This window comes from Pieris rapae, chromosome 7 (genome assembly GCF_905147795.1).
Source record: "Pieris rapae chromosome 7, ilPieRapa1.1, whole genome shotgun sequence".
Classification (NCBI taxonomy): domain Eukaryota; kingdom Metazoa; phylum Arthropoda; class Insecta; order Lepidoptera; family Pieridae; genus Pieris; species Pieris rapae.
In genome coordinates, this window is record NC_059515.1 from 9,502,873 (window position 1) to 9,520,687 (window position 17,815).

The window sequence follows — 17,815 nt, forward strand, 5'->3', positions numbered from 1 at the left end:
ATAGAAGACACATGAATGTTTTTTAGGGGAAATTACATACATTAGTTCATAAGTACGCCCTTTTAGGAAGTCCTTAAAGGAATCCAAAATTAATTCAAAGATGGTCAAACTGATTGGAAATTATGTAATAATAAAATTAAACATATCAAAGCGGCGGTATATTTTGCTATGATATATTCTAGATTTAGAAAAAATGTCTCATAAGCCAAAATTTGGATTTTCTAGAACCTTTTGTTAAGGTCTTAAAGTTCATATTAGAAAGCCATATGGTTATTTATTAATTTAAGTATTTTCTATATATTCAGCAAAATGTTTTACACGTCTCTAGGTATAAAATTAATCGCCATATGTTGTCCTGGGACCAAGAAGAACCCCTTCTTCTCAAGTTCGACTTCTGTAGGCTTCGGCGCTCCAGGTATTGGCTCGAGTTTGTATCTCAATATCAAATTCGATATTGCGTGACGAACGGATATTAAACCAAATCTCATACCTGAAAGATACATTTTACATATATATGGGAGTATATTTACACGTTTAAAAATTAAATAATAATATAGGTGTTAGTTTTGTTATTATACTCTAAGTCTACGTTATTTATTTCCATTTATTTGTTTTCTGCAGTGTGATCTCCTTTTGAGTAAAAGCATCCTGAACTTTCCATATGGATCTGTTAGCTTCCACCATCCAATTTTCCCCATAATCTTTTAATTAAGTCGTCAATCATCGCTTTTGTTGTCTTGTCACGTTTATTTCTCCTTATCAGGGTGACCACGGTGGTCCACCTTTTATCTGTGTTCCTTATAATATGAAACATCCATTTCATCAGTTAGCGCGTCGGTAATATTTATTTTTATATTTTCAGAATGCTCCGCCGTGTTGCTTTCTGGGCACTAGTCACCTTTGAATTCAATCTTTCTGTGAACGTCTAGTTTTGACTCCCGGAGATCATTCATGAGTGTCTTATGTCCATAACAATCTTTTCTAGATGTAGGCCTTTTAAAATGTCTGTACCTATCCCAAGCGTTTGATACCCTTATTGCCACTCCTTCTTCGTTATTATTTATATAAAAGGGATTTGGATTTTCTAACATTTGTAACATATTCTATTTTATATCCTCTAATAATTGGCTTTCGCCTGCCATTATCGCGGTATTCGTTGTGTTCATTTTTTTAAGGACCATATTAACCATTGTTTCAAATTCTTAAGGATTTCCTACCAAAATAGTGATGTTTTGTTCAAACCTAGGCTGCCTACGATGTCGACAGTACTTCTATAGTACAATAATAGGGATATTTTAACCTGTTTAACAAAAATAATTGAACTTTTTTTTTTGATTAGTTACACCAAAAAAGTTTTAAATTAGTTTAATATTGTGTTGTTAAAATTAATTAAAATAATTTATCAGCAAATTTCTTTAAAGCACTAGCCGGCTATTGAATAGGTACCGGTCACAGTTCTGGTGAATTAACTTTGTTTTATTTTGATCTAAATGATATACCTACGCATCTCCTAGGTCCATCACCGAATGGTAAATATGTAAATGGTTTAATATTTTCTTCGTTTCCTGGCATGAACCTTTCTGGGTCATATTTTAATGGTTCTGGAAAGTAGTTGTGGTCATATTGCATGCCGATAGCATTCACGTAAACCGGTGTGCCTTTTTTTATTGTTAAGTTTTCATCAAATTTGTAGTCTTGTAAAGGTATTCTATCGAGCCAACCCATTGGGGAGTAGAGCCGCAGTGTCTCTGAAAAAATATTAAGAAAAGTAATAAACTATCGTCACTTATAGAGAGCAAAGTATAAGTGTTATATTGTTTGTGAAGAAAGATTCTTTCATAGCTCATTTTCGTTAAGTAATACAATTATAAAATAAATAGCGCAAATATTTAAATAGCTAACTTGTATATCGCCGATTTAAAGACTGCAAAAAATTATTATTTTATTATATTAAATTAAAAATTTAAATACTTATTATGTTATTTTAATTTAATTCGATTTACCTTTGACAACAGCATTTAGATAAGACAATTCCAAAAGTGTCGATATTTCAAATTTTCCATATTCAGCATTAATTTTCGAAACTTCTTCATATATTTTTTGCTGGAATTATATTTTAGATATTACTACAGCTGTAATTAAATACCTTAACAATAAAGACTTATGTAAAATGGACTACCATTTAATAGTCGAAAGCACCGCATTTATAATACATAATATATGTCGATAGATACTAGTACCTCTTTGATTATGATTCGTATGCAACGGATGATGATGACGTAGACGATTATAGATTAAATAACACATCTTTGACACTTACTTGAATTTCGGGCTCATACGCCAAATGGTACAAAGTAAAAGTGAGTGCAGATCCTGACGTTTCAAATCCTCCTAGAAGCATTGCCGCCGCATTCGATATAACAACATCGTCTGTAATTTCTGAAAGTCAATTTCACAATTATTTAGGTGTTGCATATGTCCAGCGTGTTGAATTGAAGAATTGAAGAACAGCGCGAATTGAATCGGCAACTAATATTTGCGCGCAGTCAAAATGTGTGTTATCCATGAAAAAATTATAATAAATCTTTAATATACTATTCACTATTTGCCCCTCGGCAAAGGCTTCTAACGCTTAGTATTGTTCTCTATTCTTTGCGACTCTTCTCCAGTTGTAGCCTACTGTTCATTTGAGTTCGTCCTCCCATATTTTTCTTTGACGGCCTCTTCTTCGTTTTTCGTTTCTAGGGTATCATCCCCTCCATATTTTGCTCCATTTTTCGTGAAAGCTCCGTAGCAAATGACCATGGACGGGTTATTTCCACATCATTTGGTCTATTTTAGTGAGAATGTCTGTTACACCTGTTCCAGCTCTTGTCTAGATTTCCCTCTCTCTTTTTCTCTCTCTTCGGAAAGAATCCAGAACAAAATCATGTTTTTGCTTGTCTTATTCTCAGCACGCTTTTTTCATGGCTCTTTGGCAGTGTGTTAGCATGTCCCTATGCTGGTTAGAGAGTGCCCAAGTTTCAAAGTTTTCAGTGACAAATATCATTTCCAACCATTTGCTATTCTTCCTTTGAAATCTTTGAGTGATTCTCTCAGTTGGAGAGAGGAGAGGAAAGATAATTTGCTCCAGATAAATGTACTCTTCAACATTTTCGAGAGGATGATTACTAAGCTTTATTTCGTATAGGATTAAGAGAGAATTTGATAGAACCTTTGTTTTGCTTGTGGTCATATCCAGGCTCACTTTCTTTAAGTCTTGCATAATGTCCTTAGGTTTGTGAGGTTTCTCTTCGAACAATACTATGTCGTCTATAAATCGGAGAGGATATTCTTCCATCTATATTTAGTCCAAGTTAAATCCATTCTAGATTTCAGAATATGTTTTCAAGCACAGCAGAAAATACCCAGGGAGAGTCTCTTGTCTGACAAATCTGGCTCTCTTTCTATTTTAAATTTCGTTCCGATAGTTTCCGTTTGTATTCTTACATTGCAGTTGAGCATATTTTTTTTTGAGGTACTTCTTGGTTTTCAATGCTTTTCTATATCAATTCATATTTGATGCTGTCAAAAACTTTGGTGTAATCTATGAAAAGAATATACACTGTTTTGTTATATTCACTGTAGTTTTCTATGATTTTATTGACTGTGTGTACAAGAAAGAAAATGCATACAATTTCCTTAAAATATAGAATTATCAGTCTAAAAAATCTTAGGTATACGATGTAATTATATCTAATGCAGGCGTGTTGCGTTTATAATATGAAGTTATGTTCAACAAAATTAAAATATAATTTATTATTTACACGTTACAAAACATTGTGTATGTATTTTTATTTGTTTCTGTTTTTTGCAATTTTGTATTTGCAATATTTAATCTTACTTGTATGAATAAATTTGAAATGTATATTGTGTATATAAAGAAATATAAAAATTATGTATGTGATTTTCCAGGTTGTGTGCATTTTGTATGTAACGAATGAAATACAGTCGTTACATGTGTTCAGGAATCTTACCCTTGGCATGTTTATTTCATCTTGCCAAGACCTTCGTTCTCCAAGCTCCATCTCTTTGACAAATTTTTGACGCTGACGTTTCTTAGGTTTCCATAAACGGATATAAGGCGCTTTTTCAAGGCCTCGAATTTGCGGGCGAGTGGATGCGTGCCTTTAACTCGATGATTACTTAGTGAGCAGTGTCTATACTCATGTCATATTAGAGCCAGAATAAGAACACGCGTTTTCTACATACCGCCATTATAACTATATTGACTCACCTACTCCATCTATTACTGGGCCATCTTGCTTCATTTTAAGTAAAGCGTCTACCAGGTCCTTAGGGTCTTTGATAACCTTGTCTTTCCTCTGTGCAACGACTATGGCAAACACTTTTTCAAAGTAGTCTGTCGACCATTTTGGAAATAATGTTAAACTGAAAAAAGCGACCGTGCATATAATCTTTACATAGCACGAAATTTTCCCTAATTATACATACGGATTCGAAGATGGAGATTGCCATTTTAATCAATATTTTATTATTATTATAGAATGGTAACATCACCAATATCAGACGTAATTTGTGAGGGATAAGTAATAGAAACGAAGTCTAGATTCTATGGCTAATGTACTAGTTATATTAGACTGCAAATGAACTTTGAGGCTTAACTTAGGTAGATATCAAATGCAGTCATAATAAGATTTTCGACATCTCGAGGGTAGTTACAAATAAACTTGTATTGTATGTGTGTTATTCAAGGTTAGGTTTACTTGAAGAATTTTGTCAACTCTGGGAAGAAAAATATGCTGGTCCAGCAAAGGCCTCTGAACCAATCAAAAGTCATGTACGCCTCTGTTATAGTCCTCATAGGATCCTCTCCCGTGCGTACAGCTTCTGTTTCAACGCCAAATGCTGCTGTTCCAAAGACATCCGTGGTGTAGTCCGCAAACAATTTCTGTTAATACGCAAATATAATAAGAGTCATCATGTTTTAGTAAACTATAATGTTAACAAAAACAAGTTTGATTTAGTTTCTAAGTTAAATATTTTTTTTCTAATTCAACCATCCGGTTTTGAAAGTATTAAATGAGTAAACTGCTAAGAGAGATAAGTTTTGAGAAACTACTTTCTACTGGAAATCTAGTTGAAGATATACCTCAACTATGAACAAATTTAAAACTATTGGAAGAACCTTGGAAGGAAATTTGCTTAGTAAACTCAAACCAAAAATTAACAGTCCCAATTGCAACATTCAGTATTGATAATCGCACATAAGTTGTGCTATACTTGAAAGTACATGCAGTATTGTATTAACCTAATGACTATATTACATACTAATGTTTTCACTTACTCTCAAATTGAGTTTGCTGTAATCTTCTGTGTTTTTGATTCGAGTTATCAACTGGCTTGTCTTTGTGTCCACTAGAGATTGTAAAGCTCTTAATTTAGATGCAGTGAAAATTGCTGAAATCCGACGGCGAACTACAGTCCATAAAGGATCCTAAAATTCACGACTTTTTGTAACGTTTCACTATATTTTTAATAATTCAAGCAGAATCCGGCCGCAGCTTTGCTCGTGTGGTTTCCTTTTTTTTGCAAGATATATTGTGAGCTCATCTATAATATGAGATGTTACAAGCTGTGCAACAGACTAGGTCTGGCCCTAAATCTTTTGCCATACCAGAACCAGTTTACAGTACAGAGACCCGTCAACAAAAACGTTGGGCCTACTGAATGCCGTCTCCGACACCGTCGACATTGTTTGTTTGCAGATTGTTGAGTTGAGATATTGGCTTAAATAAACATATACAGAATGAGAATTTAAAGTTCGAATGGTAGAAATATATATTTCTACCATTCGAAATTTGTATATACAAATTTCCTGATACATGCTCAAATATTTAAGCAATATAATAATGGTTGATATATACTTACATTGGTAGTAAAAATGTTAAGCGAGCCAATGGGATCGTGCGATCCACCGCTCAAAAACCTATCCCTAAATATATAGTTGTCTTTAAGGAGGATCCGTTTCGCCAATTCCGGTGAGTTAATGATCAGAGCTGGTCTCCAGAACAGCCAGATCCCGATGACGGGGGCTTTAGGAAAACGCTGATACATTTCGATCATCCACGTTCCCTGAATGAAAATCTGGATTAATACATAATCTACCAGTAAGCCTTGTGGTTATCAAAACTCAGGTTGAGCATTAGAACCCTGACTGGTAATTAAACATTACTATGTGCGCAATTAACACGTGAGTAAAACGTAGTAAGTAAATCAACAGTACAAAACCAAATACCTCTCTGCTTGTGCCTATACAGATAAAAAAGTAAAAATATAAACAATAATAACTAAAAATGTAATTTTTTTGAGATTTTATGAGAAATTATGGCGATTATAAATTTACAATTTAATTGTTTTTTGATGCTCATGAGTGTGTAAATAAAGATATTTTGAGCCCGAGTTTGGCTGTATTCTGTTTTGGCAAAACAGCTCCCTCCAGAGTCACCGGTGAGCACTCTTCTCTTCTTAGTGTGAACGTGATATGAACTGATTTCGCTGGGCTTGCTCGTATCCTCCACTTCTTTAACCATAATCCTATCTTGTGCAAGCATTTTTGTAGATGTGCAGATGTTTCGTTTGGATTTTTATTACAGGAAAAGATTGCAGTGTCGTTTACATAATTTCAATGACAACATCGTCCGTAAATGGTATGTTGGCGGACCCAGCACAGCTCTGGCGCACTCCTGCTTCTATTTGGCAGATTGATGCTAGATAATCCTTACATTTGACTCGAAACATACGGTTTTGCAAATAAGAATTCAGGAGGAGGTTCGCAGTATTTGGTGGATTCAACTAAAGCTTACACAGAGGCCAATATGCCATACGCGATCAAAAGCCTGTTGTATATCGAGAAATACTACTGAACAATACTCTTTTCGTTCTAGGGTAATACGATGTACTTCTTCCATTATTCCATGTTGTGCACGAAAGCCAAATGTGTGGTCAGGCTTGTTCTTGCCTTGTTTTTTTGGCCTTTTTAATGATTTCGTCATCTTCCAAAGTGCAGTGCATTTAAAGTTGTGTATTTAACTCTAAACATAAGGAGAAGAAACAACTTAGTACAAGCCCATAGACACAGAGGAAAAAATACCATACATTTAAAATAAACTTTTTATAAAAAATAGAATGTAGACTTCTTTAAACAGACTACATCGATGCTTATTGTAATGATTAGTTCAACCAAACCTAAAAATCCACGATTGCTACATACCGGATTCTTTTTAAGTAAGAATGTCAAGCTTCCCCATATTGGATGGGGAGGTAGAAATGGTACTCCCCGGTCTGCCCAATATTGTTTCACGCGTCTCCAACGCAGGTACACCCATGACACGCAACATACCACTATTGCGCTTATAAGCACACCGATCATTCTATAATAAAAAGAATATAAGTTTTTTTTTTACTTTATTTTAAAAAGGCACAGACTTAACGACGTAAGTCTTCGTTAGTGGCGTCTCACGGTTCAATTTTTTAGTGTGAGATTTACTGTTTATGATTTAGTGATTGATTTGCTCCAATTCATTCAATTTGTTAGAAAAACTTAGCGATTAAAAAAAGTGGCGAAACGTTTCTTGCCCGCTCTACGCCCTTGACTTGCGAAGTGGTGGTAAATGTAAATTTACAATTAATTTAACTTCTTTTTAGACGTTCAAAAATGTACTTGTTTACCTATATAAATAAATATATTTTGAGTTAGTTTTACGGTCAATGAGTCCTTGTTAATCCAGTAAAAATATTTATAAATACATAGTACATACCTATTATTGCCACCAATGTTAACCAGGTCACCACTGAAGTATGATTACTTGCAATTGTATTTGAAATCGATTTATATACTTCATGGTAAGTATATAATGTTTGATGCGAAAAATATATAAGAGAATTAAGGATACACTATGGATTTTTTTATTACAGAATAGTCTTATTATACTGAAAATTATTATTTATTTATTTATTGCACCAACAAAGTAGCCAGTGCATGCATGCAACACAAGCCAAGCCCCAATTGTAGGCGCATACAACATTCCGATTATATGAAGTTTATACACTAATTATAAATAAAATATCCCAGATGTAATATTATTACACATTAAATTCCACCCGATTCACCTCGACGTCCACCGTTCCACAACTGCGCGTTTTTCTAGGCAGTTTTTTCCGCGCACCACCACTTTGTGGAACCAGCTGCCGACTGAAGTATTTTCGAACCAATTCGACTTAGGGTCCTTCAAGAAAAGAACGTACCACTTCTTAAAAGGCCGGCAACGCACTGGCGAGCCCTCTGGCATTGAGAGTGTCCATGGGCGGCGGTATCACTTAACATCAGGTGAGCTGCCCGTTTGCCCCCTGTTCTATAAAAAAAAATGTGAGCCGTCACGGGACGCCTGGTAGATGTGAAACATCGACATTATTTTGTAAAAGTAATATGCAGAAAAGAACAGAGTGTGATAGGAACCAGGTAAATATGTCATAATGATAAAATAAAATATTACGATTTTTTTCCAGATAACGATGAGTATTTGTTGAATAAACATTATTTTCATTAAATAATGTTTATTCAACAAATACTCATCGTCATTTAATGTGAAATTTACTACTGCATTTAGACTGTACCTTGTTTGATGTGTATATCATATAGCGTGGCGACGCGTCGGCACGGCATGCGTCGCCACGCCAGAAATCGGTTTTACGTGCGGCTATAGATGTTTCACATCAAAAAAAGTGATTTCTATATCTGTTACTGTTAATAAGCAATGTCATCATTCATATTACTGCCAAAGATTGAATCGAATTGATACAAGATGATGCATAATCCTAAATAATATTTTTGTCGGTCCTAGTTTAGTTGTAAACTGTAAACATCTTTAGGTGACAAACTGTACGAGATAAATGTGCTAATGATTTCAGTCCATAATGTTTATAATATTTATTTCGAATAGACATTTATTTGTTAGAAAAACTATTTATTTGAAAATATGATGTAATGTTAGTAGCTTCACGAGATAGTACTGGTACCTACTACTCCTGCTGATAGAGAACAAATCTTTGTTTTTCATTTATTTTATTATTTTATTACTCAAGATGACATATGGAATATGGTGTATTAGATGCAGCTCCTTACAAACGGTGTGTATAAGAAAAAAAACTTGGCGATTAAAAAGAGTGGCGGAGACTTTATTGCCAGTTCTTTTCTTCCGTTCTACGCCCTTCATTTGTAAAAGTAAAATTAGAAGCACGCATTTTTGACGTTCATAAGTGTACATTATTTTACCTACATGAATAAATGATTTCTTGAAATCTTAACACTATATAGCTTTGGAATTATATACATTTCCCAGGATTTGTATTTGTATAAAATTCCTAGATTTCATATACTTCCGGTAACAAACATATAAAATACATCTAGATCGTGAGTAAGTCGCCCCTTTTAAAAGCTACAAAATGGGTTAAAAAAAATACTGGTTTCTGCTCACATCAAATTTTAATAACATGTATATTCTATATATTTAGCAAAATAGTTTTAGACTTCTCTAGGTATAAAATTAATGGCCATATGTTGTCCAGGGACCAAGAAAAGACCCTTCTTCTCAAATTCCACTTCCATTGGCTTCGGTGCTCCTGGTATTGGCTCGAATTTGTATTTCATTATCAAATTCGATATTGCGTGACGAACGGATATTAAACCGAATCTCATTCCTGAAAGACAAATTTAACCATTTTATAGGGTGGTATATTTCACGTTCTATTGCACCGATAGTAAATTAAGAAAATAAAATATAAACATAAAAAAACCTGATTGAATAAAGTAATAATTAACTTAATTATTGTATTAATGATGACACTCGAAACGATTAATATAAAATAACTTTTATGCTTAACTAACTTAACAAATAACTTTTATGACTAACTAAGCTTGCGCATAGTTTTGTCAAAAATTTGTTTGGTTTTTATTTTGTCGTAAAAAATGGTATAACAATGGTATAACACCTATGCATATTCTGGGTCCTTCGCCAAATGGTAAATATGTAAAAGGTTTAATATTTTGCTCATTTCCTGGCATGAACCTTTCTGGGTCGTATTTTAATGATTCTGGAAAATAGTCTGGATCATAATGCATGCCGATAGCGTTTACGTAAACTGGGGTGCCCTTTTTTATTGTTAACTTTTCATCAATTTGGTAGTCTTGAGACGCTACTCTATCGAGCCAACCCATTGGGGAGTAGAGCCGCAGTGTCTCTGAAAGAATATTAATATAAAGACAACTAATAATAATCTATAATATGTACAAAGCGCAAAGTGTAAGTAATATTGTGAAAAAAGATTATTTCTTAACTTAACTTCTTGTCAACTCTGTAAACAAGTGCCAATATCAGACCAAAAAGTATCATCAATTCAGATCATCGATTTAAACACAGCATTAATAATACAAAACCCTTATTAAATTTGGTTTTGTTGTTTGTTTTTTAAGTTATACAAAGGAGGTTAAGGAGAAAAATGATGAGAGTGAATTTTACGATGCGCGCGCACACCAACATCTAAATTCGACATGGTAAAGTTAGGTCTAGGTGGCATGGAAATCAATAACTATGTTTAAGTTTATTCTAGTATTTTTATATTTAGAATACGTATTTCGTAACAGTACAATTAAACAGTGAGAATAAATAAATGTTATTTTAGTGTTTTTAAATCAATTTCATATACGACGGTGATAGTATTTACTAATAATTTATTTATTTAAATAAAATCTTATTGATTAATTTTAATATATATCGTTAAACACTACTGCATTTTACTTTTTTTTTCCATACGCCAAAGAAGACGTATAACTTCTAACGTATGTACATAAGTACACACACTCTTATTTATATTATACAGGTTCACACCTAGTTCAGCGTCAGATAAACCTGACTAATTTTGTTTATATAACTAGCGCAATTAAATATAATCTTTTCCTGTGAAACAAACTTAAAATAAATTATATTATTATTATTGTTTTTTTATTAAAGAATACCTATTGTTCTGATTGAAAGTAGCCTAGTGCATTAAGCGGGCGATTCTGAGGTCGTACCTATATTAAAAACCCAGTTCATTTTGCACTCTCTCGTTCATCATAAGAAAAATGCCCTACCTGTATCAGGCATGAATAACACATACACAGACCAGAACATTCCATTATAAACTACAAAGTATCCAAAGAATAATTATACAAAAATATTGTCCTGATTGCATATTCTTTTTCCTAATGAAAACATTTTGTAAAAAATAATAAAAGTTACCTTTGACAACTGCATTTAGGTAAGTTAATTCCATGAGTTTTGATACATCAAATTTTCCATCTTCACCTATGGCTTTTGAGACTTCGTCATATATTTTTTGCTGAAATTATTAATTTTACTTAGGCATATTAAACTTCAATGTCTAAAGAATTATTTGTGATATCTTTATATAAATAAATGTTATACAAGTCTGTCATACTGATAATAGAACTACTTTTTGAATATTTATTTATTTATTTTCCATTAAATTTTCCTATCTTTACAGTTACAACTAATGCGATAGAAATCCATTATACTACCCACACCAACTATACATACAAACATTAAAAAATTAAACTAAAATTCCTAAATCTTATAACTAACAATATAGCAAGCAACAATTATGAATAAATCAATGTGATCCTTATGCATTAGTTGATACGATATTTCTGCCCAAAATGGGCCATTAAATAGTCGAAGGCACCGCATATATACAAATCCAATATTTATATGATTATCAGGATTGGATAAATGCAATAGGCGATTATAGATTGTATAAAATACATATTTAGGCGTTTGACACTTACTTGAATTTCAGGCTCATATGCCAAATGGTACAACGTAAAAGTGAGTGCAGAACCTGATGTTTCAAATCCTCCCAGCAGCATTGTTGCCGCATTTGATATGACTACATCGTCAGTGATTTCTAAAAACAATTTCACAGTCAATGATAATTTTCTATAAGTATTTCTGACTTATTTCTTTCCTATTTGGTCAGAAAGGGAACACGACATAACACAACTGCAACTATATTGACTCACCTACTCCATCTATTACTGGGCCATCTTGCTTCATTTTCAGTAAAGCGTCTACCAGGTCTTTGGGGTCTTTGATAACCTTGTCTTTCCTTTGTTCAACGACAATAGCAAATATTTTTTTAAATTACTCTGTTGACCATTTTGGGAACAACGTAAACCTGAAAAAGGAAAAATCTCTTATTACAGCGACCGTTCATACAAACTTTACTTTTAAATTTTAAAAAAGTACATTCTCATTATTTAAACATTAAAATGTGTTGTGTATTCATGCCAACCCAGTGAATTCGACGGTAAAGGAATTATAGAAAGGAAACAACTTAGTATATCAGACATAAGCTGTAAGTGAAGTGTACCTAATGCTCAAAAGTCAAAATATTGTATCCATGTATCAGGTAGATTTTGAAAACAAAAATTCACATTTTGAATTCGTCTGTAATGACTAGCTAGATATATAATACAGTGTAAACTCTATATAAAGACACAGAAGGGACTGTGCATTTTATATCGTTATACAGAGGTGTCGTTTATAAACAATAATTTTCCAATAATTTAGCTGCTAAGATAGGGTAGTTTTTATTACTCAATTGTTGTAGTTATTGAGAGTGTGATGCTATGTAGAGTGCATCATTGTATGGTATACAAGCTAAACCAACCAAAGTCGACGTCGACGCTTTAGAGAGATTGTCGTTGAATCAAGTACAAGTTACATGGAGTTTACACCGTAATTATTTGTATGTATTGGGATATCTCGAAGGTTCTTACAAATATGAGTTATACCATACTGAGTGATATATAAATAGGTTTACTTGAAGATTTTAGTCATCTCTGGGAAGAAGAAAATGCTACTCCAGCCTAGGCCTCTTAACCAATCAAAAGTCATAAAGGCCTCTGTAATAGCTCTCATTGGATCCTCTCCAGTTCGTACAGCATGTGTCTCAACGCCAAACGCAGCTGTTCCAAAGACATCCGTAGAGTAGTCCGCAAACAAATTCTGGTAATACATAAATAAATAATATAACAGACATCCATAGTCGTTATTGTAATAACATTGTAATAATTTTGGTTTATATTCTGTGAATTGGCAGTTAGATATCATTTATTCTAATTTAATGATACAGTTTTGGAAAGTAGTGAAAATGTAACATCACAGTGGGTTTTTTTCCTTTACTCACAGTGGTTGTCTGGAAGAAATCGCTCTAAAGCTATATGGCCGCTAGTTGCTTTTCACTCAAATTATGTTTAATATTTATTTATTTTTTCCTTTTATGTAACGAAGTGTTAATAAATAAATAAATTCATTTTTGCTGAAAATCTTTTCTAAGGGAAATTAAGGTAGAGATATAGTCTAAACCTCAGATCAGAATTAGAATCTATTCAGATGACAGAAAGTCTAAAGCAGTAACCGAATGGACTGGTCCAAAAGGAAAAAGTAACAAAGGAAGACCAATAGACCAATGGGCTGACCATATCGAGAGGGTCGCTGGAAGAAATTGGATGACGATGGCACAAAATAAAAAGTTGGAAAGTTGGAGGAGGCCTTATCCCGGACAGGGGCCACATCTTAGATAAAATTGTATTCATATATATTTTATTTAAATTTGTAAATAGGATGTGGAAGAATAAAGGCTTATTATTATTATAGTCAACACCTCAATAATGAAGAGTTGTGAAAAAATATTAAAAGAACCGGATGTTTTTGATAATTATTAAAATCCCTAATTAGATCATGACGATTACAATTGCATTCAATAGCGCAACGAAGAAATACATCGAAGTAAATGCCGTTTTTAATATTTACCTAATAGCTTTAATTATGTTTTTACTTACTCTCAAATTAAGTTTGCTGTAATCTTCGGTGCTTTTGATCCGAATTATCAATTGGCTGGCCTTTGCGTCGACTAGAGGTTGTAAAGCTCTTAATTTAGATCCGGTGAAAATTGATGTAATACGACGACGAACTACCGCCCATAAAGGATCCTAAAAATGCACGATCCTCTTGATAATATTAATATCGGAGATTCGTCTCAGGTCTCATTTTTATAATTTAAGCCTTTTCATCAGAATTGCATTTGCATTCCGTTATTTTGCAAGATTTTGGCGAGCTCTTCAAGAATAATAATTATAAATCATCCTTTATATAAAGGATGATTTATAATTACTCAGAAGACATCAATTAAAACCGTCTAAATTAATTCAGTAAATTTTTGAGTTCATTATGTTCATGCGGAGTATCAAGGCGTGTTTTATTATTCATTTAATAACAACAATTGGAACATATATTTTTTTCTTAATACGCTCTTCAAAAAAAATCATTACTATATCTTAGGGTAAATAAATACTAGCTCGAACCTTTAAGCCTATACATATTATGTCATAGTAGAAAATATTGTATACTTACATTGGTTGTCAAAATATTAAGCGAGCCAATGGGATCGTGCTTTCCACCGCTCAAAAACCTATCCCTGAACGCGTAGTTGTCTTTCACGAGGATCCGTTTCGCCAATTCCGGTGAGTTAATGATCAGAGCTGGTCTCCAGAACAGCCAGATCCCGATGACGGGGGCTTTAGGGAAACGCTGATACATTTCGATCATCCACGAGCCCTGAATAAATACCATAGTAAAAATAGGTATAATAGAAAGTAATGTCCTGTAAGAGGTCACTCCCTTTGACCGTTAAGTTCTTTATATGGGATAACAGTTAACACATAGAATTCTCCGATCGTAGAGTGATATTATATTATCTATCTCTTTTTAATTCTGGGCCACAGACTTTTGTATCATTTGTCAGTCTAAGGCTTGCCTTCAAGATGTTTTCACGGTTCTTGCAAATGTTAAATGATCATGTAGAAAGAAAGTCCATTTTTGTATAAAATAAAAAAAAATAAAAATAAAATACGTTTATTTTCGAACATAAGATCTTCTAGGTATCACTTATTCCACGTCAATCAATTCAAACTTGTAGGCATCCCTACTCATCGGCAAATACAGAGGGTGTAGGCCGAGAGAAAAAGCCGGCGTAAAAAACTCTCGGTACTCTTTTAAAAAAGCAAATCATCAAACAATATTTAAAACAAATATATCAAATTAATTAGAGGCAGCCTGCCCAGCCGGGGAATCGAACCTACGACTTCAGGAATCGCACGCTGCAACCACTATGCTTATCACAACGACGGACAGGACTAATATAAAATTAGTTGATATTAATTAAACTATGTGTCTTGTATCCGTCTTATCAGGATGTTTGCAATTTAAATTCTTATTGTACTTGCCTTCCTTATTAGGCGTTACAATCCTTGAGTTTAATATTTTTTTCGACGGAAACTGGTGATACATTTTAATTAGTAGATTTAGGTTGCCTACCCTTTGTTATTTACGAACAACTGTCTGAAAGATTTAAAGGAGGGTGAAGGGATTTATAACGGGCCAGTTATTATTATTCTTAATCAGGTCTATATGCTGACGACTGTTACCGGCGTCTTCGGTGGATGAGCTTCAAAAGCTGGTAACAGTAATGGAAAATATGACAAAGACGAGTAATTCATGTAAATTAAATGGTCAAGAAATCTCAAATCAGGCTTGACTGGATAGGGTTAGTATATAATATTATATAGTTACTGTTGGGTTGCAAATGAAGATTCGTAGTCCTAGCCTTCCACTCCAATGTACACTGGACATGTAGCACTTTCAATTTTTATTGAACATTGAATAAAGAATTTTTGAAATTGAATTGAATTGGTCCCAGCCTTCGGGAAAAGGTGTAAAACTCGTAGCGGCTAATAGTAAGTTAATCAGTGAGATCACAAGTATAAATGTAAAGCATCATCTAGTGGGTATGCTTACCGGATTCTTTTTAAGTAAGAATGTCAAGCTTCCCCATATTGGATGTGGTGGTAGAAATGGTACTCCACGTTCTGCCCAATATTGCTTCACACTTCTCCAACGCAGGTACAACCATGTCACTAAACACACCACTATTGCGCTTACAAGCACACCGATCATTCTATAACAATAAAAAAAATAAGTGGTTTAATTAATACCCTAAGATACATTTGTAGTCCCATAAACTTATCGAAAGCTCAAAAAGGAATTTCACTGGAAATAAAATTATTCAACTTTATTACAATAATCACTTACGTGGTAATTAACCAAAAATATTAAACCAGTCGCAAATAATCGCACTTGGATTTCGTATAGGTTTGCACCTTATACAATTATAATTAGTGAAGGAAACTAATGAAGAAAATATTTTAGTTACACTTTCCGAAACACAATAATTAGTAATGCTTCAGATATAGTAATCAATGTACCTAAATGTAATGACAATATTGCATTTATGTTTCGTGAAAATTATAGAGTTATTAGAATCTAATAACTTTTATATTATTTTTCACGAAATATTAAACCAGATCTATGGATTTTTATTTCCTAATTGTTTTAATAATTATGAATTATCTCTAAAGCCACTAACTGTCAATCCATTGTTAAACTAGTAACATTATTTAATACATACATTTCAAATTTTATTGCCACCAATGTTTACCCTGTCACCACTGAACTATGATTACTTAAAAATTGTGTTAGAAATCGACTTATATACAACTGTTTAGTAAATTTAAATTTCTGCTGTGTCAGTGCTTCGCGAGTCGATTTAAATTAATAACACATATAGAGGAGACTCACGGGTATGGTGCTACAAGTTTATATTTTTAGTTAGTTATTTCAATGTGGAGGGGTGGGAGCAACTGAGACATCCAGACGTAGCACTTTTTTATTTCCAATTATTTTATTATATATATATATATATATATATATATATATATATAATAAATATATATATGCTTGAATTAAATCCCTGTGCTTTGTTACGGAAGGGCGGAGGGGCTGCATTTCCGCGCCGGAGCTGTTCAAAAAACCTATACTTAATTACTTAATATTGTTGGGTTAGGTTAGGTTTAGTATATTAATATTTTTAAATAACTGTTACTTCAATTCAAAAACTTCAAACGACCGGCTTATGTGGATGACTTTGAGGACTTTGTTAGGTAATATGTTTTTGTTTTTTTTTTTATTTAAATAACTGTTTCTGGTACTTGAAATTGATTGGGGGTGATACCTACTACTTCCAGTGGGGGTCTTCCCTGAGAGATACGACCTCCAACTGTTCAAAATTCGAGCGTACTCCTCCTACAAGGTCCGGCAACGCACCTACTAAAAATTGGAGTCTACTAAAAGTTGACAATGAATGGTGAGTGGTCTTTAAAACTTCGACTTCTTGTTGAAGCTTAAGTTACCAATCTACGCAGCTCTGGAATTTGCCGGTTTCACACTATGTATATAATTAATAAATGAAATAAATGTGTTATGTTTGATTTCCGTCTGTTTGCTTTGAATTAGCATATTATATAAATGCACATTCAATTTGGGTTCAACTTTTTTGTGTATATCTCAAATTACAACAACAACGTATTGTACATGTGGGATTTTAACCAAGAGTAAATGTAGAAGAGATTCAAAAACGAGACTTAGCGCTAAGTCTTACTTCCATAAGTCGAAAATGCATTCGATGTTGACAAAGGGGAGTCATGAGTTTATTTATTTAATTATAAGTAATCTTACAGCTTATACTTATACATTTTATGGGACAAAACACTAAGACAATACAGAAGCCAAAACAGAGT

General features: G+C 33.2%; 2 protein-coding genes across 2 annotated transcripts; both read right to left on the reverse strand.

Annotated features, from left to right (window-relative positions):
- Window positions 1–24: 24 nt before the first annotated feature.
- LOC110996977 (cytochrome P450 6k1-like) lies at window positions 25–7,877 on the reverse strand. Its single transcript, XM_022264895.2, has 10 exons — window positions 7,821–7,877; window positions 7,274–7,433; window positions 5,932–6,135; window positions 5,348–5,497; window positions 4,767–4,951; window positions 4,277–4,431; window positions 2,321–2,439; window positions 2,004–2,103; window positions 1,500–1,748; window positions 25–490 (listed from the first exon to the last, which is right to left on the reverse strand). The coding sequence occupies exons 2-10, from the start codon at window positions 7,430–7,432 to the stop codon at window positions 315–317; spliced, it is 1,497 nt and encodes a 498-aa protein (XP_022120587.2). The 5' UTR covers window position 7,433; window positions 7,821–7,877; the 3' UTR covers window positions 25–314.
- Window positions 7,878–9,510: 1,633 nt separating this feature from the next.
- On the reverse strand, window positions 9,511–12,245 carry LOC110996978 (cytochrome P450 6k1-like). Its single transcript, XM_022264896.2, has 5 exons — window positions 12,140–12,245; window positions 11,906–12,024; window positions 11,340–11,439; window positions 10,051–10,299; window positions 9,511–9,759 (listed from the first exon to the last, which is right to left on the reverse strand). Exons 1-5 carry the CDS (start codon window positions 12,171–12,173, stop codon window positions 9,584–9,586), a joined length of 678 nt encoding a protein of 225 aa, XP_022120588.2. The 5' UTR covers window positions 12,174–12,245; the 3' UTR covers window positions 9,511–9,583.
- Window positions 12,246–17,815: the final 5,570 nt, after the last annotated feature.

Excerpts from the sequence above, each read along its gene's own strand:
- LOC110996977 (XM_022264895.2), bottom strand. The coding sequence starts at position 7,432 with ATGATCGGTGTGCTTATAAGCGCAATAGTGGTATGTTGCGTGTCATGG. Across the intron at positions 2,104-2,320 it reads CGTATGAGCCCGAAATTCAA|CAAAAAATATATGAAGAAGT; the intron begins GTAAGTGTCAAA and ends ATATAATTCCAG. Across the intron at positions 1,749-2,003 it reads TCTAAATGCTGTTGTCAAAG|AGACACTGCGGCTCTACTCC; the intron begins GTAAATCGAATT and ends ATATTTTTTCAG.
- LOC110996978 (XM_022264896.2), bottom strand. The coding sequence starts at position 12,173 with ATGAAGCAAGATGGCCCAGTAATAGATGGAGTAG. Across the intron at positions 11,440-11,905 it reads CATATGAGCCTGAAATTCAA|CAAAAAATATATGACGAAGT; the intron begins GTAAGTGTCAAA and ends TAATAATTTCAG. Across the intron at positions 9,760-10,050 it reads AGGACCCAGAATATGCATAG|GAATGAGATTCGGTTTAATA; the intron begins GTGTTATACCAT and ends TTTGTCTTTCAG.